At 44.4% G+C, this 23257-nt stretch overlaps 1 protein-coding gene across 3 annotated transcripts in view; it reads left to right on the top strand.

The window, feature by feature from the left end:
• FCHO2 (FCH and mu domain containing endocytic adaptor 2) overlaps positions 1-23257 on the top strand; it is a 1031922-nt gene that overhangs the window by 715599 nt on the left and 293066 nt on the right. For all 3 annotated transcript variants that reach the window (XM_085632343.1, XM_085632342.1, XM_085632344.1), the window contains one exon: positions 1023-1114. In XM_085632343.1, the coding sequence (XP_085488469.1) occupies positions 1023-1114 (92 nt within the window). The remainder of the gene's footprint in view (positions 1-1022; positions 1115-23257) is intronic.

Below are 23257 nucleotides of genomic sequence, written 5' to 3'. Positions count from 1 at the left end.
CCGTGACCAAAAGCTTGTCAGTGACCTATATTAATTGCTATTGTACATAAGTCTGATCTCAAAGTCCCCGTGTCTATTGCGTGAAAGGAGGAATTGGGACACCAGTTCACAAATAAGGCATTGAGGATAACCTTTGCAGATCACAGATTACATTAAGACAAAGACACAATGCACAAACTTGGTGAGGGGCAGGCAGAGGGAGCAGGGGATTGCGAACCACTAAGAAAAAATGCAAGTCCTAGATATTTGGAAATGCCACTTCAGATTGTGTAACTATTAAAATATGGATAAGCTAACTGCAGAGGTTGATGGGTATTGACACAGATTGGATTTAATTGTTTATTTACCTTGCCTATGGACTTAAGGAAACGTACATGCTCATTTCTCAAAGTATTTAGGATGATCCCGTCGGCCTTTTTCAGGTGGGCTAAGCGTGGCTTGGTTGGGAGAGGAGAGAGAGGGATGCTGTCAGCAGCTTAAAGCTGGAAGGTTGTAGGTCGAACACAGAAAAAAGGCACGTCTGAATAGGATGGAAGGAGGTCAGTTGGGGGTGCACCATGTTTGTAAAAGCAAGTAGAATTTATGTTTTTGCGGCAATAACAAAATACTCGCTGGCTAAAAGTTGTAGCGGAGGTGCTTGTACCATAGAAAACCTTAATAAATATTATTCGATCCAGGACGTTCTGCCAGCAGTGTAGAAAGTGTTTAATTAGGGATCCTTCCCTTTGGTGGAGGGCATGAAACCTCCTGCTCCAAATGTCTTGTTTGCACACACCTTTGTTTGCAGCACTGAGGTCCCACCAGGCACATTCCTAAAATCCTGAAATCTTGCAGTATGCTGATACAGTACACAAGCAATAGAACCTAAAGAGTCAGCATTTCAGGTAAGTATATTTTTATTTTCTCTCTGTTTATGCTCCGACGTTATGCACTGAGTGCAGTAACCAGCGATTTAAAGACAGTACACATATAGTTAAATTATGAAGTCCATCACATGGAAATATTTCTTTATTAAATTACAGCAGAAGTAACAATGACCTGCTGGCTTGGGACCCATTGTCTGGAACCTCTCTTGATTCATTGTCTAATTCTTCTTCAACTACATTGTCATCAGGTAAAATCCAAATTTAAAATATCTTTAACACTAAGTATATTTGTTCAGTCTGAAGATCTTTGAGATCATGCAGTCGTTATTTAACTGAACTGATCTTTTTCTATCGCATTTCAAACAATGTTTTTTTTAATTAGGTATCTGATTCGGTGTTGGAAGCTGGCTTTTTATGTAGTGTACCGAAATGAGGTCTACTATCTACGAAGTCCAGATGACCCTTATTGGTTTACAGGGTTTAAATTATTAATCCCAAATGCTCTTTTTTGTGGTAGTGTGTGCGAGCAGTTTAGGCTTATTAAAAGGTAGTGTTAATCATTTGTTGAACACACAGAGTCAATAAATGAGGCACACGCAAGAAGAAATTCTAGACTAATTTTAGAAAAAGAACAAGTATTTTTATATTTATTTTAACACCAAGAACTTCGTTACACACTGAGCACTTTGCATTTTATCAGTTTTTGCAGGTAAATAAAAATATCAAATTAATGCGTTTTTACGAGTTAATGCTTTCCTATGGAAAAAGAAACATATACTCAAAAGGGATGGGGTCCCCTGCAACAAGATAACTAGCCCAAGGCAGGTATAATACCAATAGATTTTCAAAGAAGAATCTCAGGCAAGTATTTATAAAATAGGGTAAAGGGCACAATCAAGAACACACATCAAGCATGATAATACAAAAATAGAAAAATCATTTAAACTTTTTTAATAATGTCACTATATCAATGAAAATAATTATAACTGGAAAAAAAAGTACATTAAATAAATAATATATATAACCAACAGCATACTTATTCTTATACATTCATCCTCTTCTCTTCTGATATATTATTAATATATCAAAAAATCAATACATGTATGCACTCATTGTGTTTAAAAAGCATAATAGAGCAGGGTGTTGGTACAGTTGATAAAAAAAAAAGTAATGGTTTGTGGTCAAAGGACTGAATCCTGTTTAAGGTTTTCTATGTGTGTTTCGGCAGATTGCCTTCATCAGGAAGCCACAAGATAGATGATTCAGAGGAATGTCTGTGAATAACAAAATAAAACATAAGGTCCTTAATTATAATATATGCCCTAGAAAACCTAAATAATTTTGTCAGAATTAAAAAAAAAAAAAAGATTTAGGAAATTTAATGCCACATGTAAATCCTTGCATAGCTAATTTCCCACCTATCCTGGTGCCAAATGGGCCTCAGGGCAGGGGGTGGCATCTCCCAGGTTTGGGGGAAGCCGGTGTAGCACATCAAAAGAGGCAGGGGATTTGAAGTGCCTGGCCTTGGTATGCATATTCACTAGCCATCCTGCTGGAGGAGCTGATAACGCTTCCTGTCAGAGCAGGCATTGTTCCTGAACTCCTGAGAGCTTGGGCATCCACCTGAAGTGGATCAGAAACATGTCTTTGGTGGCGCACACTGAAACACTAGTAAGGTTTCAGGGTGCACCTCTAAGGTGCCCTGTGGGTGCATGTCGAAATTAATCTAGTACAGGCATAATTACAGTTTTATTAGGACAAGGTGTTTGATACTAAACATCAGTATTTTCAGCGAAGCCATCATGTAGCTGGGGAACTCAAAATGACCAGTGCCCAGTACATATGCTTAAGATGGCTTCCCTGTTCACTTGTACTACCTAGTAAATGACTAGACAGCTCAGGATCATATCTTCTCCTGCAGATATGTTCTCACATGTAGTACAATGTACCCTGCCTTAGGGCTACGAGGCCTGCTACAGTGGCTACTTTCAATCGAAGCGCCAGGATACCCGTAGGGTGGCAGGTTTGCGCTATATAAGTTTTTAATTCAATTCAATAATTCAATTCCAAATTTCTGTCATGAGTAGTTCACAGGAAGATGGATGAACCTTCTGAGATTGCTTGATGGTTAGGCTGGAGCGATGAATTCAGGCAGTGCCGCGCCCCCCTCCCCCCATATTCCCTAGGCGATCACCTTGGATAATGACATAGTCAGGCGGTACTAAAATGTCCAGAACCGGGGAGGAGGTATTGTTGAGCCAAGCATGTTTCGGTGAGAATCAATAGGTCCAGATCTTGTGCTAAGATGAGTGCCTAAATGTCAGCGGCATGTTTCACAGCAGATCTGCAATTGAGCAGCATAGCATTAATGTGGGGGGAGGTGTTAATCTCTTCAGTATGAGCAGTATTTATTTGGAGTAGATTTTCCTTATTAACCGATCTGGAGTTCACCTTAGGTTCCCTGTCAGGGTCAGGGGAAATAGCGGGGATGTTTCTGACGTAGTTAGAGAAGGCGACAGACCTAGAACTACTATATGAGACTACAAGAGGGTGGATATCTTCTTCCATCAGCTGAGGATGAAACCTGCAGATTCTGTAGTGATGGTTGGGCAGGGGCTTAGAGATCCATCTGGAACTAATTGGGGATCAGGAAAAGGATTCTTCTTCCCCAGCCCCGCATAGTCCAGGTGTGTTACAATGAATATTCGCAAGTGGAGGGTGTGGATTCCATATCTTCTCCATCTTCATGGAGAACTTTCGAACAGACTGCATGATCTCTTTGACTCTTAGAAGATCCTGCTTGAGGTCCGCAAACTTCTCCTCTAGGTACGGTCCTTTAAAGTACTCCTCCTCAGCCTCCTTTATTATAGCAACTCTGACTCCAATGTCACCCAATTCTATACTTTCACAGGGCCTAACTTCGACCCTAATCCAAAGGAACCCATTACGTATAAAGATTGCACCAAGGTTATCTTTGATGTCGATTCTGGTATCATCCTTTATTCAAGACTCATCAAGGAAAATGATTCAAAGTCTGATAACTTCTTCCTTTCTTACTCCTCATCACAGAGATGCTGGGCTCTACACAGCTTCCCCGTAAAGTGATATTTCATAACAGTTGGGCCCTCCTTCTCTATGTATCTATTATTTATTTATGTGAGTTTTACCAAGGGCAGCGGAGATGTCTCTGTTGTCTTTACTGACGGCATAGTTTAAGCCCTTAATCCTAAATCCTGCCGCTGTCTTTGGTGCCCCTGGAACTCCTTCCTGCCATTCAACAAGGTGATGATAGAACTGATATTAGTTGCCCAAAATAAATCCTTTTTAAGCCCAGCAGTTTGCAGACAGAACACTCTACTACATTTTGTCTGATCAGTGCAGCCTTCTATGGAGAGCTTGGCAGTTCTAGTCTCTGCTGTAAAGGTAAACAGCTTGCCATAACGGAGCAAAAGTTTTTTTTGGGCAGCTTAGGCCTTACGCCAATGCTCTACGGACCGTATGTGTACACCATTGGGATTGCCAAGGATGGCTGTGAGAAGCTTTCCGAATCACATTAAGAAATTCTCAAGTATGGCCTTGACTCTGGTGATACAATGGGTCAATTCATGGCTATGGTAATCACGCTATCGGCAAGGTCTATACTGTTGCCATTCTGATCACCCCCCAGGGCCACCAACCTCCTACAAAGAAGTGCTTTCTGGGAAATATCTCAATCGTAGAGGCAGTTCTCGCCCTCTTGCACAGTGGGACCATAGAAGCGTTTCCATTGGAAGAAAGGGGCAAAAGATTTTATTCTTTTTTCTTGTTAATTTCCAATAAGGACTGAAGAGGTGGAATCTCAGGCCCGTTCTGGACCATAGATGATTGAACCTTTTTGTTTGTTAGGACAAGTTCAAAATGCTATCACTGAGACAAGTTCTCTTGGCCCTGAATGCTCAGGATTCTTCCAGGGATTCTCCTTCTTTATTTAACAATTGTACCCAATCGCAGATGTTACCCCTGCTTTGAAAAAAGAGATCTCAGCATTATCAAACAGTTGACCTAGTTTGTTGCGGGGGTTCTGCTCATGCACAGAACTATGCACAGCAAACCAGGACCTCAGTGAGTTGTAGTGTACCCAGAACCCCTATCCGACTAGCATCAGTGTCTCATTCGTTCTCCGTATCATCTCGAAGCTACCAATGATTAGACAACCCAGAACAAGCGACTTAGAGTACTCTCAGTAATGGTGGGAATTAGAAACACCTTTTCGTTATTGTTCTCATATCAGTCCACAACAAGAGTAATCAGAGACACGGAAAAGTTTAAAATGTTTATTTTTAACTACGTGCTCTAAGGTGCAGTACTTTGGCTAATATAAGCAGGCAAATGATTAAAAATAAAACCATCAGCATTGTTAAAATACCATAGAAAATGAAGGTACAAATCATATTAAAAATGATAGTGGAAAATAAGTCTTATAATACTTTGTGAACCAACCTCCCTTGGCTAGTAAACAAGTTTTATAAAACTAATAGAAGATCTCTAGATTTGAATGGGGAACCCCATACCTCAAAGATCAGCTTAGGTGAATCACATCACAGGATCAGCTCTGCTCTCTGTGTCTGGAAAGGTTTTCTCCAAGTGTCTGAACCGTGCATGCAAATGCAATATTAAAGGCACCCGAGTTTCAGATATTTGCAGCTGTGTGCGTGTTGTGTCTAGAGCGTGGGCCGAACAACCTGAATTCAACAGCATACATTGTTATTTGACCTGGACGGCTTCTGCACACAGTGTTCAGACTAAGGTCGCGGTGGACGTCTAGGGATGTGAACAATAGACCGTTCTCATGTGAAGAAAAAGGAAGCAAGCAGTTTTACTTGTAATAACAGCTACTTGTAGTGTTGTGTGCAAAAGCAGCAAAGTAGCTAGATGGCGTTTAGCTTCTAAAACGCTTATGCTAACATAGCAATGTGTGCACATAAACCCCGTATCCACAACACCCTTCCTTGATCGGACCACGAACAGAATAGGGAAGCTATGTAGTAACGCAGAGTTCAAGTTCGAGTGAGACAGAACCAAGTTCACATATTGGCAATCCATATAATTGGTAGTGAAAGTTCGAAAAATTTGTTGGGAAAAAGTAAAAAATTAACTGGTCTCTCAGGGGCGTTACACAGCCCAAGGTGGAGTAAAAAAAAGAAAAAATTTAAAAGCTGGATTAGGACGTGCGGAAGATGGACAACTGCCAATTTAAACCATCAACGTGTAGGCACAATAAGTTGCAACTGCCTCCAAGAGGAAGTCATTATAATGTTCAGTAAAAGAGTCAGCCATCCAGTCAAGTAAAGTAAATGAACATACATGTTCTTCGATTACTGGAGCCTCTAGCTCTATCAGAGGACAACTTGCGTGTTCTTCAAGGTAACTTCTCACCAAGAAGTCATATGCAGCCGCATATATATCCCAATTCCCTAGGACTCCGTGCGCCGCTCCACAGGCCATAATCCCGATATCAGAACAGTCCAACTCATGAGCCACTAAGGGACTCATTAATCTATCATAATCCGGGGCAGGAGACGCCGTGTTCGACAGGCACAAATCCAGAGCCCATTCGAATGGAGAATCTAGGCAATGAAAAACAGGTTGCACGCAAGTAAAGTATGCGAACCCGAAGGATAATCCATAGGCTACGCTCAAAGTGGCCAGTGGTAATGTTCCATAGTAATCAAGCATCCGGTTGCGCAGTTGAAGCAGCCGGGGCAGGCTGTCGGTTGATACAGATCGTGCAGCCATTGCGGTGCAAGCAAACCAACAGCAGCACAACAGCAGTCAAGGTGAGAATCAACGGAAGCCCGCCGAAGACACTGGAAAAGATAGAATGAAAAAATGCCGGTATCACACCAAATATTGTTTGGAAGGAGGTCACAAGGCCGGAGCCCACAACTTTGAAAAAATGCACCAAGCCAGTTGTTGACAAGGCATTGAATATAGTGTGAATCAGAGCACCAAAATGAAGGGGTAGATAAGTATTTAACAGCGCATGCACCTCGGTGCGGGTGTTTGCTACGTGAAGGACAAATGTTTCACGGGAGGAAGTCAGGGCGACTTTTTTTTGAGACAATAGAGCCCTTATTCTTCTCATCTTGTTGAACTCTGCTTTTAAGTTTGGTATGGAAGGCCAGATGGATACATCCAGTCTCCCATGCGGGGTGGGAAAAGGACATTCATACAACCGACTACTCGTTGTGACACAGTTACAATGTACAGAATCCCTACTAGCATCCCGCAGCATGCTTCATTATTTAAAAGCAAATAACTACCGTTAGCTAATAACGTGAAAGTGGGTGTTATCGCTGGCACAGGATGTCTGTACAGAATGCAAGCTAAATTTGGTGCGTGAACGTTGCATGCGCCATGCAATTGGATGTTCCTACAGACTACTGAGTGATCAGGTGTGGAAGTGCATTCTTCTCCTTTTAAATAAACCTCTTTAACCTCTCTCAGGCACCTGTATGTAAATGGAAGTGGCCAAACCTCATGCAGGAAAGCGGTACCCAATGGTTCATACCTGCCTAAGGCATAGTGTTTCATACATTAACTGAACTTAAACAATGGAAATGGTAAAATGATCAATCCATGGATAAGCCACACAGCGGAGTTCGATTCGGCCACAGAGAATGGTAAAGGTTCCAACTTTTCAATATGCAATAATGAGTATGTCGCAACCTTCATGGACATGAACTCTTGTTTATCAGTCAGATTAAACGGCAGGAATAAAGATGATGTCTTCATGTAGTCCCAGGGAACTTTCCCAGCCTTCAGTGTTTGTAAAGTCCATGCAAACTGCATTATAGAACGCAATTGATTTTGACCATGGTATAAAACAGACATATCATCCTGTACAATATCCACAACAGATGAAACAATATTATCTAACGTGTAAATTCTGGAAGAAAGGGTGTTAATGCTATTATCGATGACAGCTAGCACCTTTTCTAAATTGGCTTGATCAATATACCTTAATCTAGAAGCAGCTTCAATTTGAGATAATTTCCAAACTTCGTTGTAAACAGCATACACCCATCTTTTGGGCCTGCCACCCACAGGGCCTATAACAAAATCATTCAAAGCTACCTTGTCATTCAATTTGGATAAATGAAGTTTAACAGATGCCAAGGTGGAATGTTGCTGCCAGGTTTGACATAACTTTAGTACAGAATAGGTAGTAACAGAATGGGAGGATTCCAATCGGGGGTCCACCCTAACTTGTGTATAGCCGTGGTACAGACCCAGAAAACGACGTTGACAGGAATCTGAACTTTTCTGCCATATTAACCATGCTTCAGGGTTTAAATTTGAAAGGTTGAAGGATGTATTCGCAATGAATGACTGCAATGCATCAAGGGACAGATCTGTGTGATTATCCCATCTTGGATAAGCGCCCAGATCAGGAATAGAGGGGGAACTCATCTTTTTTAGAAGTAGCCAATCCAAAGCAGGTGGTCTGAAAAATGATAGAATTCAAAAACAACATGTGGTTTGGGATAAGGCACGCACGACGCAGAGCTTCTGTACCTGCCAAGTTTTAGAACCCCAAACTGACTTAAGATCAATGGTGTCTTTCCACAGCTCATTGCCCCCTATAGCTAATTCATCCATAAAGGACTTGGAATACCATCATTTAGTGTGGGTCAGTCTAACTTTGGAAGCTGGCTCAGCGGACATTTTAAAATAGAAGGCTTAAGGTTCAGATACACTGAAATCTGTAAAATATGTACATTTTTTCGCTAGAGTTCTGGAGCTGCCCTCAATCGGTGCTGGACAATGTTCCCATTGTGTATAATTGACAATATTTCTAAATGTATTACCTTTATGCAGGAACTGATTGCCATAGTGTTGGTAGCAAAACATCTCTCCATAATTTGCTGTGTCTAAATATAAATCTTCAGCATCAAAAGCAGCATAATATTTCAAATCAGAGAAAAGAACCTCTACGGCTTGGACATCCCAATCATCGGAGCGTATGTTTGGTTTCACAACAAGTACATTGGGGACATTGATCACCTCTGTGGGACCATGAATTTGAAATTTGACAGCATCCCATACAATCCCATCCAATACAGGCCAGGCAGTAATATTTACAAAAGTCTGGTCCCTCTTCATGATGTGCGATGAGGAGTGGGGTACCAAAGTTCCATCAAATAATCTAATTGTAGATCTTTTGGTGAGATAGTGTCCATTTACTAGACGAAAAAATACAACCACAAATCCAATTGACATAAAAAAATAGTTATGGGTACCAGCCAAATGTAAGTCGATGGGGGAATTAAAAATGCCTTTTAAACCAAACCGCAAAAATAAAATTTTTCGATGGGGCGTTCAAAGTTATAGTTAGTGTCAAATGAAGAACGTGACTGGTCAACTGCACTTGATTGTAAACCAGGCAACAACACATCTGTGGGGTAAGTATACTCAGTATCTTCAACTGGACCACCTGCCGGTGGAGTCAATAAAGGATTAGTGACTGTAAGCATCTCAATGGCAACGTCAGGCTTGTTGGTATTTGCCGGAGCCAAAACAGAATGTTCGAGGCATATGAGCTGCAGATTACACACTTGTGCAAAGATCCCCATCTGGTGTTGGACCCGGATGTTTGCAGTTTGTTTTTCCTCTTGGAAAGTCTTTGGAAGTCACGAGGTTGGTGACTCCTCCTTTGGATCGTATTGCACATGGGCTTCGGCTCCATCCTCAGATTGTTTTTTTCCGCCATCGGGCTCGGATGTAATCTTCGCACTCCGGTTCCGAACAGCTTCTAGTTCGACGCGTAGTCCTCACCCCAATTCGCGGTATTGTTTCAATCGCGATCTCCCCACTCAACGTGCCTCTCATCGGCAACACCTTCGGTTCCAGTCGTTGACGGCGGCCTTCGGGCCTACCCAAGCTCCGGTCCTGGCTAATGGAAAGGACTCCATTTAAAAAGTGCCCTCGATGTGGGTCCAAATTCCCCCACACCGATCTCCACGAGGTGTGCAATCTCTGCCTCTCCCCTGAACACGAGGCTCGAGACTGTCCGGCGTGTAAATCCTTCCGGTCCAAGAAAACTATTCAGGACCGGAGAGCCAGAAGAACCATGGCACACTCCTCGACGGCGATCCCGGACGACATCTTCGGGGAAGGCGTTGACACTCCAGAACAACACACCGACGAGGGACTCGTCAGCGCATCCGAAGCAGACGATTCAGATGTGGAGGACATCACTCCGGCACAGAGGGTCGTGAGTACTACTCTACCCCCCCACACCCTCGCCGGCACCGAAAAAGGCTTCGGTCATGCCTTCGCCTTCGGGCCTAAGCAACACCAAAGACACTGCTTCCCACACCGCACCTTCGGGACCGGTAAAGAAGCCATTTAAGCCTTCGGGCGACTCGGGCTCGAGCCAGCCCACCGTCGGAGCCGATAAACACTCTTCGGCACCGAAAAAGAAACCGGCCTCCATCTTGACACCGAGCCCCACACCGAAACACTCGTGGTCGAGCACACAAGGCCACCAACACTTCGAAGCCGAAATCCATCTCGGCGCCTACTAAACAATCGGAGCTTTCCAAGTATGGTTCCAAACAACGAACCAGCAACGACAAACCTAAGAAACCAACGGCCCGACGCCTTCGACGCCGACGGACCAACCAACCTCTCCAGAGCTATTCGCACCGGATCCCTTACAAAAAACACTCACTAAGGTTCCCAAAACTGGATATTTGATGCTCTCTATCAAAAAGAGACAGTTAGAGAAACCTCCTCCACCTCCAAAAAGGAAGGACTCTGCTACCTCCCCTTTCAGACTACCTTCCCCACCTTCCCCTCCTCCTCCACCTTCTCCACCCCCACCTCATCATTCCCCGACCCCATCCCCGGATGATGATGATCAAGGGGATCCATATGATGACATAGGGGATGTGCCCCAAGATATACCTACAAGGGACCCCACTCCCACAGGATCCCCAGACCCATGGGACAATTATAATATCCCTGATATCCCTAACGTCCCACAAGACGATCTTTACCCTTCCAGACCTTCTCCACCAGAAGACTCCTTGGGGTTCAACCATTTACTGCAAAGGGCGGCACACTACCACGGGGTAGATTTACATACCGACCCAGTGGAGGAGGATTTCCTCCTAGATACATTTGACACCACACATAGGACCACCTCCATATTGCCTATGCTTAAAGGTGTTATAAAACATGCGCCGGAGATCTTTAAGGACCCAGTCAGGGCCAGGGTCATTAACCCACGCATTGAAAAGAAGTATAAAGCCGCTCCAACAGATCCCTCCTACATCAGAGGGCCAGTGCCACTAGATTCCCTGGTAGTATCCACAGCACGGAAAAGGGCCAACTCCCAGGTGTCAGGCGACGCACCACCACCTGACAAAGAGTCTAAACTCTTGGACGCATTAGGCAAGCGTACTGCATCTCAAGCGGCCAATATATGGCGTATCGCCAATACACAAGCACTACTAGCGAGGTATGACAGGGCCCATTATGACGAGTTAGAAGCCATACTACACCATCTCCCTGGTAAATACAAAGCTAGGGCCAATGAGCTAATTCAGAAGGGCAAAACAATTACTAATACCTCCATACGTTGTGCCTTAGATGCAGCAGACACAGCCTCTAGGGCCATCAATACTAGTGTCCTCCTCCTCCACCGCCATGCCTGGCTAAGGATATCAGGTTTTAAACCGGAGGTACAAGCCTCCATCCTCAACCATCCCTTTGACCAGGAACATTTGTTTGGCCCAAAAGTGGATGACGCCCTAGAGAAAATGAAAAAGGACACTGACACGGCAAAATCCATGGGAGCCTTACAATCTCACCCTCCCAGACGCTCCTTTCGCTGCACATCCAGAGGCTACTCCTCAGACACCGCTTCCACTTCATACAAATCCCCTACTCAGTCCACCTTTACAAGGGGTTACTAAAGGGGCAAAACAAACACCTCCCGCTCTGCCACCACGCCTACCCAATGACTTCCCTCCACTTCCCCCAGACCATCCCACTCCAGTCGGGGGCAGACTCCAACATTTCCTTCCGGTCTGGACTACCATCACCTCGGACAAATGGGTAACACAAATAATATATCTACACCCCCAAACATTCCACCCAGACAACGCCCAATGTCACCAGAACACCTACTGCTACTCAAGCAGGAGGTAATCTCCCTCCTAGACAAAAAGGCAATAGAACACGTTCCTACCAACCAACAAAATATGGGGGTCTACTCCCTATATTTTCTCATACCAAAAAGGGACGACACTCTACGGCCCATCCTAGACCTTCGGTCCCTAAACAAATACATACACTCAGACCATTTTCATATGATGATGCTTCAGCAGGTACTTCCGCTACTTTCCCAAAACGACTTCCTCACAACTTTAGACCTAAAAGACGCTTATTTCCACATTCCAGTGCACAACGCTCACAGGAAGTACCTCAGATTTGTAGTGGACGGCCAACACTACCAATTCAAAGTGCTCCCGTTCGGAGTCACAACCGCACCACGAGTATTCACCAAGTGCCTAGCAGTGGTGGCAGCACATCTGCGAAGACAGCACATTCATGTCTTCCCATACCTAGAAGACTGGTTGATAAAAGCCAGTTCATACAATCAGTGTGTACAACACACACAAACCACGATCCAGCTTCTTCACCAGCTAGGCTTCACGGTAAACCACGAAAAGTCCCATCTACAACCATCCCACATAAAACAATATCTATGTGCCACTATAAACACCTCAAAAGCGCTCGCCTACCCCAATCCTGTCAGGATTGCAAACATTCAGGCTCTACGCGCAAAATTCATAGCACAACACTCCCTTCCAGCTCGGGTGTTTATGCAACTAATAGGGATGATGGCCTCTTGCATCTTCATAGTACCTCACGCAAGACTCCAGATGCGTCCTCTCTAAGAGTGCTTAGCGCGCCAATGGAACCAGGCCCAGGGTCAATTAACAGATCTGGTGTTGGTAGACGGTCGCACCCATCGCTCTCTGCAGTGGTGGACCACCACAAACCTTTCCACCGGTCGACCGTTCCTGGCCCCGGTTCCCCAGATAGTGCTAACCACAGATGCATCGCTCTCCGGCTGGGGAGCTCATCTATTACATCTCACCGTGCAGGGCACATGGACATCTCAACACAAGTTACTCCACATCAACCATCTGGAGTTACTAGCAATCTTCTTAGCCCTAAAATATTTTCAAACACAGATTTCAGGCAAGGCAGTCCTAATCCGCACAGACATGACAGCCATGTACTATATTCAAAAACAAGGCAGCACACACTCTCCACAGCTCTCTCAGCTAGCACAGAGCATATGGAGATGGGCCATGCCCCAGAAAATCTTTCTCCTAGCTCAGCATGTCCCAGGAGTCCAAAACTCTATGGCAGATCTGCTCAGCAGACAAACACAACAAATCCACGAGTGGGAACTCCACCCACAAGTTCTACACCCGTACTTTCAGATGTGGGGGCATCCACAGATAGACCTCTTCGCCACCCACGAAAACACCAAATGCCCAAGCTTCGCCACCAGATATCCACACCCATTGTCCAAAGGAAATGCGATATGGATGAACTGGTCAGGGAGATTTGCGTACGCCTTTCCGCCTCTCCCACTCATTCCACTAGTGGTGCGCAAACTACAGCAACACTCCCTCACACTAATCCTAGTAGCTCCAACTTGGGCCAGACAACCGTGGTACACCACACTGCTGGAACTATCTGTAGTACCGCACCAAAAATTACTCCTCTCTCCACACCTCTTAACCCAGAACCATGGAGAGATCAGACACCCGGACCCAGCTCAGCTGAACCTTGCGATCTGGCTCCTGAAGTCCTAGAATTCGGTTATCTAAATCTTCTCCCTGACTGTATGAACGTCATCTAGGAAGGTAGGCGACCCACTACTAGAGCGTGCTACGCCGCCAAGTGGAAACGTTTTGTTGTCTATTGTCACAACAACACCATCAATCCCCTAGACGTCTCCTTTCAACACATCATAGGCTACTTACTCCACCTGCAAAGGTGTAATCTAGCCTATACGTCCATTCGCCTGCACCTCGCAGCTATAGCAGCTTACCTACAAAACAGGCAACATCTATCACTTTTTAGAGAACCTGCCATTAAAGCCTTCATGGAAGGCCTTAAAAGAATAATTCCCTCCAGAGTGCCACCCTCACCTGTGTGGAACCTAAATATCGTTCTCACCAGACTAATGGGGCCTCCCTTCGAACCATTGCACAAATGTGAACTCCAATTTTTAACCTGGAAAACCGCTTTTCTCGTAGCCATCACTTCCCTCAGAAGGGTCAGTGAGATACAAGCATTTACCATTCAAGAACCGTTTCTGCAAATGCACCATAACAAAGTTGTTCTCCGTACCAACCCAAAATTCCTCCCTAAAGTCATTTCTCCTTTTCACCTAAACCAATCTGTAGAACTACCAGTATTCTTCTTGCAACCACAAACTGTTGCAGAAAGAGCTCTCCACACACTAGATGTCAAACGAGCCTTACTCTACTACATCCAGAGAACACAACCTTTCCGTAAGACCAAACAACCGTTTGTCTCTTTCTCTCCACCACACAAGGGCAACCCCATCTCCAAGTCGGGGATAGCTAGGAGGATTGTCAAATGCATTCAGATTTGCTACCACAAAGCAAAACAAACGCTCTCCGTTCCCCCTACAGCCCATTCTACACGTAAAATAGGGGCATCAATGGCTTTTCTAGGAAACATCCCATTAGATGATATCTGCAAAGCAGCTACATGGTCAACACCGCACACTTTCACCAAACACTATTGTGTAGATGTGCAAACTAAGCAACAAGCTGGTGTGGGCCAGGCTGTACTCAAAACATTATTTCAAACCACTGCAACAGATACGGGTGGTCGCCGCTAACGGTGGGTACTGCTATATAATCTATGCACAAGTGTGTAATCTGCAGCTCATATGCCTCGAACGGAATATGCTACTTACCAGTATGCATCTGTTCTTGGCATGTAGAGCTGCAGATCTACACACGCCCACCCGCCTCCCCGGCTACCTGTATCTGTTCCAGTTTATCTTATTTAGATAACACACACATGGGCATCTTCACTGTTAATACTACGCTCCATCTTTCCCTGCTGGCGAAAAACAATCTGAGGATGGAGCCGAAGCCCATGCACAATACGATCCAAAGGAGGAGTCACCGACCTCGTGACTTCCAAAGACTTTCCAAGAGGAAAAACAAACTGCAAACATCCGGGCCCAACATCAGATGGCGATCTATGCACAAGTGTGTAGATCTGCAGCTCTACATGCCAAGAACAGATGCATACTGGTAAGTAGCATATTCCTTCTCTGCATTGCTGTACAAGAGACCGCTGGAGTCATACTAAGAAGAATCAGTCACTCGTTGCAGTTTAACATTGTCAATGGAGATGTACCTGTTATACTTGCGACCAGGAAGTGGAGGTAAAATTACTGTTCTTGTACCCTGCACGCCAAGCACTGGAACTGGAGCACGATAAGAGGGGCCGAACTCCTTCTTGTTCTCCACCTTCTCACGGACCAGGTCACCAACTCGAGGTAGCCAGCCAACTACCGGAATCTGAAGTGCAGCATCAGTTGTGGAGGGCAAGTGTTCCTTTGCAATACTGTCTCGGGTCTCTTGTAGATTCTGTAATACAGCAGAATGATAATCTACGTCAAAGGGTGCGGCCGACGCCGCCATGTCTAGACCATCAAGGTCCGGGACAAACATCTTTATGCCAAAGAGCATTTTGTGTGGGGTCCGCCCACCCAGAGACCATCTAGGGAGATTATTAAGTGCACGTTGAACGCTATACAAATAGGCTGTCCAGTTCCGTCCAGGACCTAAAACCCTAGCTGTCAGGGATTGCTTTAAGTCACGGTTCATTCGTTCCACAACGCTATTGCCCTCGGGCCGGTATGGAGACGAAAATTGGACTTGGACCCCCAAAGATCTCGTGCCATCCTTGCACACCTTAGAGGCGAACGCTGGACCCTAGTCAGAATGAAGTGTACCACATGCAAAAATTCCCACAAAGATACGCAAATCCCTGATGACAGTTCGAGCATCAGCACTCCGTTGTGGCCAGACCCATAGAAAACGTGTGCACGAATCCACTGCAACTAAGATGTACTTATACGCAGTATCAGAGGAGAAAGGACCGCAGTGATCTAAATAAACGCACCCAAGTGGTTTATTAGATATGTACAACTGTGTTTGAGATGGACGTGCAGCAGTCGAAGGTTTAATCTGCTGGCAAATGTCACAATTAAGGACATAAGCACGAGTCTGTTTATACAATCTGCGCCACCAGTAACGTTGTTGTAAGATAGTCGCAGAAAAGCCGACATGGGCAGAAGCCATACCTTCGTGAGCGGCTGTTATCAAGGAAAGTCTGCAGTCCGCGTTGGGAATCAATCTGTCACCAAAGTCGTTAATTCTCATACAGGGATCTTTATCAGGACTTAAATGATAAGAGTATTTAGGAGGGAAACCCCAAGGATAATTATCACCCTTCTCTGTCGCAGCAATTGCTGCCAAGATGTCATCATCAATCTTACTTTTGAATCTTGTAACTGCTGCTACTAGATATGTTGCCACTGCTGTTTTCGCTGCTTCGTCCGCGAAACTGTTGCCAACACCATTAACACCTACACGCTGGTGCCCAAGAGTATGAATTACATTCACAATCGGCAGATGTTTAAGTTCTGCGACTCTAACCCACAGCATTTTATGCTTGATTGTGCTACCTCTGGAATCACGATACTCATTTTGAGACCAAAAGAATACATTTTCGTTGTATGACTGAACACAATAAAAAGAGTCACTCACTATAAGAGTAGTCACTCGAGGATCAGCAAACTCCAGTGCAAGCACCAGAGCACGAACCTCTGCCAACTGGGCGGTACAATCACTTAATGTCTGCGTGTTCACGACATCAGACTTAAATTCACCATTCACGAAAGTACCAGCCACTATTGCGCAGGCCGCCGAATAAGCATGCTTATTGCGCGGAACCATCAGTGTAAATGATACAATGGTAATCCTCAAGCGGGCGCAAGGACAGAGGAGCTGGATGAACAAATTCATACTGCAAGTACTCCTGAGTCTGCAGTGAGGCATCAAAGATGTAAGTGACATCCGGAGATGTCAAAGAAGTGGCCCATTGTATCCAACGTGGAATATGGTACTCTGGCTTTCATTACTGCCTCTAGGGCAGGATACGGTGTGACAACCAACATGCGTTTCCCTTGCGACAGCGCTCTTTCTTTCAGAATCGCCATCTGCACTGCAGTCAAAAAGTTTTCGGCAGTGGAAAAGCGCATTTCAGCCGAAGTGTACAAGTGTGACTTGTAAGCAATAGGGACTGTGTCGCCCTCATTGAATGTTAAGTACGTGAAACCCACTGCGCCAGGCACAATTCTTATCACCAGGTGTGTGTGGTTATCATGCATCCGATAGTATTTAGAAGCAAGAAGATCAGCCTGCAAAGATTGCTGGATAGCTGAGTGTCCTGGAAGCCAGCTCAATTTGGAAAAAGTTGGTTGTACCAAGGCATATAGCAGCTTGATACGCTGGGCATAATCGGGAATGTAAGTACGGCCGAAATTTAAAAAAAAACAGCAAAGATTGTAGTTTTTGTCAGAGTTGTTGGAGCACGCAAAAATGCGCACTTCTCCAGGAAGTGAGGTGCTAAACCTCGACCTTCGTTGTTGAGTTCATAGCCCAAAAACAACACTGTATTCTCTGCAATGTGTGATTTTGCAAAGTTGAATTTGTAACCGAAGTCCGCAAACATAACAATGATGCGGTCAACGCGACACTGATGTTGCCATAGTTTGTCGTCTGTGATATAGATATCATCAACATACGATGTACGCACCAGGGTCAAACAGAGACTACACGTCCGGCAAAGACACCTTGGCTGTTTTTGTAGTACATGGCTAATCTTTTAAACTGTTTCTGTTTGCCGCCAGAAGTAAAGGCTGTCCACTGACTGCTAATAGAGGACAGGTTATGGCTATAAAAGCCATTGGAGATGTCAAGTGTGGTCTTAAACCTGTTTCTCACGAGACTATCAACGAGGGCAGAACTGTGGATGTTTTGGACCGCGCAGGTCCGACAATGAGAGTTCAAATGCCTGTAATCCAAAACTAGGCGGTACGACCAATCAGGTTTGGTTACAGTGAAAAGAGGATTATTCATGGGTGACACACATGTTTCTATTACTCCTTGATATTCCAATTGTTCAAGGATTTCTGCGACGTCAGATCTAGCTTCGCGGCGCATGGGATATTGGGGTTATGCCTGGGCCCTACAGCTACTCAAATAAAAGTGCAATCTCTATTGACAAGGGGTGGCTATAGAACCAGTTCCATTACAGTACCAAGGTTTAGGGATTTACTCTCTATACGTTCTAATCCCCAAAAAGGACGTTTCTTTAAGACGGATTTTGGATCTAAGAGAGTTAAACCGGTACATACTATCAGAACATTTCCATATCGTAAAACTTCAGCAAGTGCGTCCACTTCTACAGCAAGGCGATTTTATGTCCACGCTAGACTTAAGACTCATACTTTCACATTCCAATCCACCCAGCTTATCGCAAATATCTCCGATTTGTGTTAGCTGGAAAACACTATCAGTTCAAAGTACTCCCGTTTAGAGTAGCTACTGCACCCATAGTGTTCACAAAATGCCTAGCAGTTGTAACAGCTCACCTCAGAACACAACAGCTTCAAGTCTTCCCATATCTAGACGATTGGTTCGTCAAAGCAAGCACACACCAATAGAGCTTGTAACACACTCAGACTACGTTAGACATACTCCACCAATCGGGTTTTACGGTCAATACGCAAAAGCCTCATCTTCAGTCTTCACAAATGCAGTCCTATCTGGGAGCTACTCTCAATACTCACACAGGTCTAGCCTCTCCCAATACAGCCAGTATTCAAAATATTGAAACTGTTATTATAGTTTCAGGTCAACCAATATCTACCAGCCAAAACGTTCATGCAACTGCTAGAAATGATGGCATCATGCATCTTAATAGTGCCTCATGCAAGACTACTCATGCGTCCCCTACAAGAATGCTCAGCATGTCAGTGGAATCAGTCACAGGGTCAATTAACAGATCTAGTGTTGGTAGGCAGCAGCACCCATCGCTCTCTGCAGTGGTGGAACACACAAAACATATCAAAGGGGCGGCACTTCATCGACCCTGTTCCACAGATCGTGCTAACAGTAGATATATCTCTCACAGGTTGGGGTGCCCATCTCCACATCTACACTTTTCAGAGGTTCTGGGATGACGAGCACAAATGTCCTCACATCAACTATCTAGAACTTCTAGCAGTATTTCTAGCATTGAAAGCCTTTCAGTCTCACCTCACAGCCAAAGTTGTCCTAGTCCACGCAGACAACAACACATGCACATCCTCTTCAACTGTCACACCTGTCTTAGACCACTTGGCATTGGGCAATCCATCACAAAATTCATCTTCTGACGGAACACCTCACAGGAGTGAACAATCTAATTGCCGACCTCAGCAGGAGGAGGCAACAAATACATGAGTGGTAACTTCATTTCCAAATTCTCCTTCCATTCTTTCAAAAATGAGGATTCCTACAAATAGATCTGTTCGCCACAGTGGACAACGCAAAATGCCCAAACTTCGCCTCTAGGTTCCCACACCCTCTATCCAAAGGCAATGCCCTATGGATGAATTGGCCAGGGATATTTGCCTACGCTTTTCCGCCTCTCCCACTCCTTCAGTTTCTGGTTCGATAGCTCAGGCAAACATTGCTCACACTAATTTGAGTAGCTCCCACTTGGGCCCGTCAACCGTGGTTCACCACACTATTTGAGCAATAAGTGGTTCCACATCAAAAGTTGCATCTCAATTCCAGCCTTCTCACTCAGAACCATGGAGAAATCAGGCACCCAAACCCCAAGGTGCTCAACTTAGTGATTTGGCTCCTGAGTCATAGAGTTTGGATACTTAAATTTACCACCAGATTGTATGTTTATTCTTAATTAAGCAAGAAAGCCTTCCACCAGAGCTTGTTATGCAGCTAAATGGAAGAGATTTGTTGTCTACTGTAACAACATTAATCCCCAATATGCTTCTGTACAAAACATATCTTATATTTTGCATCTACAGCAAGCTGGTTTAGCCTACACATCTATTCCATTGCACCTTGCAGCAGTAGCTTGATATTTGCAAAACAGACAGCATTTATCTTTTTTCAAAGTTCCAGTAATTAAAGCCTTTATGGAAGGCTTAAAGAGAGTAATTCCACCTAGAACACCTCCGGCGCCAGTTTGGAATCTCAACATTGTGCTTACAAGACTCATGGGTCCACCTTTTCAACCAATACACAATTGTCCTTTACAGTTAATTTCATGCAAGGTTGCCTTCCTCATTGCTATCACTTCATTAAGTAGAGTTGGTGAGCTACAGGCTTTAACCTTAGAAGAACCCTTCTTTCAACTCCATAAAGATAGGGCAGTTCTTCGCTCCATCCTAAGTTCCTTCCTAAAGTAGTTTCTGCTTTTCATCTTAACCAATCAGTTGAGCTACGAGTTACCTGTGTTCTTCCCTCAACCTGATTCAGTAGCAGAAAGAGCTCTTCACACACTTGATGTCAGAAGATAACTATTGTACAGTATTGAAAGTACAAAGGATTGTCGCAAAACAAAGCAACTGTTGCATTTGCTCCACCTCACAAGGGTAATCCTATCTCTAAATCTGGCATTTCGAGATGGGTTATTAAATACATTCAGACTTGCTCTGCTAAAGGTAGAAGAGCTTTATCTATACCTTCTCGAGCGCATTCCACTTGCAAAATAGGGCCTACCATAGCCTTTTTAGGTAACATTCCTATAGCTGACATCTGTAACGCAGTAGCATGGTCCACACCTCACACATTTACCAAACACTATTGTGTGGATGTTAACACATCAACAAGCCAATGTAGGCCAGGCAGTGCTAAAGACACTTTTTCAGACAACTGCAACATATACTGGTTATCCACTGCTTTGGGAGAATACTGCTATATAGTCTATGCAAAGCATGTGTATCTACAGCACACATGCCACAAACTGATTATGCTACTTACTCAGTAAGCATCTGTTCTTGGCATGTAGAGCTGTAGATTCACCTGTGCCCTCCCACCTCCCTGGGCACCTGTAGTTGTTGCAGTTCTCATTATCTACATTACATACGCATGGACATCTCTGTACTATACTCACTTACTCCATTTTCACCCTCTTACGGGATAACAGTCTAACAATGGAGTCGAAACCCATGACCACTATCACCGAAAGGAGGAGTCACCTTACCTTGTGACTGGAAAGACTTCTTAGAAGAAAAACAACTTGCAAACATCCGGACCCAGCACTAGATGGCAGGAGTATGCAAAGTATGTGAATCTACAGCTCTACATGCCAATAACAGATACTTACTGGGTAAGTAGCATAATCCTTTTAAAAACATTGGCTTCAACAAAGTGCGTCATGCATGAAGAAATTCCAGGCAGCAGCAAAGTAGATGAAGCATAGTTTCCCTCTTGTAGTTGCAAAATCTACAAGGACCACTTCTATTATCCAATCCCCAACTGGTTCAAAATGAATTGATTGGTAAGACCATCAGTCTTGCGCTGAGAATTTTAAGTCTCATTCCCCTGCTGAGTGCAACTTTCAAATAGGATTGCATTCCCATTCCTTCATAAGGTTTTGCGGTTGACGCGGCGTGACTGCAAGCTTGGTCCCAGTTACGGTCTTCTTGCCTCGAGAAAGATCAGGCCTGTTTTGTCAGGATGGATTTTACACCTGAATATGGTATTAAAGCAGCTGTTAAGGTGTCTGCCTCCACTTTTAAGTTTATGATCGCCTGGTTTAGATATTGTTGCCAAAGACTGTCTGATTTGGAGAAAACCTCTTGCAAGGCAGTCTTCAGAGTGCCCGGTTCGGCTTGCTGTGCCGAATAATAATATTTAAGAAAGGACACCTTGCAGTCGAGATCTTGCTTAGTTAGACCAAACTCTAGGTGGAGTAATGAGCTGCGGGTGTTTTTTTGGATTTGGAATAATGTCCTGTAAGCAGAGCATTGTGATCTATCTAAAATGAAAGGGACACTCCATGGATAAACTTGATGGCCATATGAGTGTGTTGGTATTTGCTTGGCACGTTTAACTCTAATGATAGCTTCAGTTGAAGGTGGAAAAAAATATGAGTTTAGTTTAAGAGAGTGCAAATGTGACCCTAGCTGATTTGTTTAGTGTGTGCTTTATCTGAAGGCCGGGCTTTCCAGCATCTGAAAACAATACACCTAGGTTGTTATAGCTTGTTGTCTGCTCGATCGTTAGACTCCCGAATTTCCATCAGAGCTTTGCTTTATTCTTATACCCGCCAAAGGCCATCACCTTAGTTTTATTGACGGTGACTAGCAGCTTATTATCTTCGTGTAGTGCATCGATAGCACATTGCATGCCTACTGTAGTGTGGTTGAGAATCAGCAAGCCATGTGCATTTTTGGGAATCTACTTGAGCCACTCCTAGGTGTAAAAGTCTTAGCCTTATCAAGTGAGCGTCCTAAATCAGCGGTGTAAAGGTGAAACAAAATAGGTGCTAGGATGCAACCTTGTTTTAAGCCCCGGTTGGTTGTTATTTGATGTGTGACTGAGTTCTCCCTTCCAGTTTTGATGCAGACCCATGTATTTGAATAGAGTGAGATAACTGCGCTCAATATGATGGAAGAAATTCCCCAATTCGCTAGTTTTTTCCATAGTTTATTTAGATCAAAACTGTCAAAGGCTGCAGGATAATCAAAAAAACATGCAAATAGAGGCAGCCTGGACGGTTGAAGGGCATGGTCAACCAAGTAAGGCAGGGCTACCATGTTTTCCAGCATGTACAAGTGTTTTCTAAATCCTTTTTGATAGAATGGGATCATCTTGGCCCTGAGTGCCCATGTCCCCAACTCCCTTAGTATAATTTTAGCATAGGCTTTGGCCTCCATGTCCAATAGTGCATTTAGGCGAAAATTGCTTGGGATCAGGAGGGGCCTTTTTTTCTGTATATCGGGTGAAGGATTGAACCTTTGTTCAGAGGTCCCACCTGGCCTGAGGCTTGCCACCCTAAACACCAGATCCCTCACTAAGCACAGTCATTACATTTTTACATTGCTGCGGGATATTCTGGCACTTTCAGGGACATGGCTAGACGACATGCCTGGGCCGGACCTAGTGGCCTCCCTTCCCCCTGAGTATAATGCTTGGACTCACACTCGGCAAGGCAACAAAAGAGGTGGCGGTGTCGCGATTCTC

The sequence above is a fragment of the Triturus cristatus genome, chromosome 2_1 (assembly GCF_964204655.1).
Source record: "Triturus cristatus chromosome 2_1, aTriCri1.1, whole genome shotgun sequence".
Classification (NCBI taxonomy): domain Eukaryota; kingdom Metazoa; phylum Chordata; class Amphibia; order Caudata; family Salamandridae; genus Triturus; species Triturus cristatus.
Note: the sequence above shows the minus strand (reverse complement) of the source record. Positions and strands in the feature narration are given on the sequence as shown.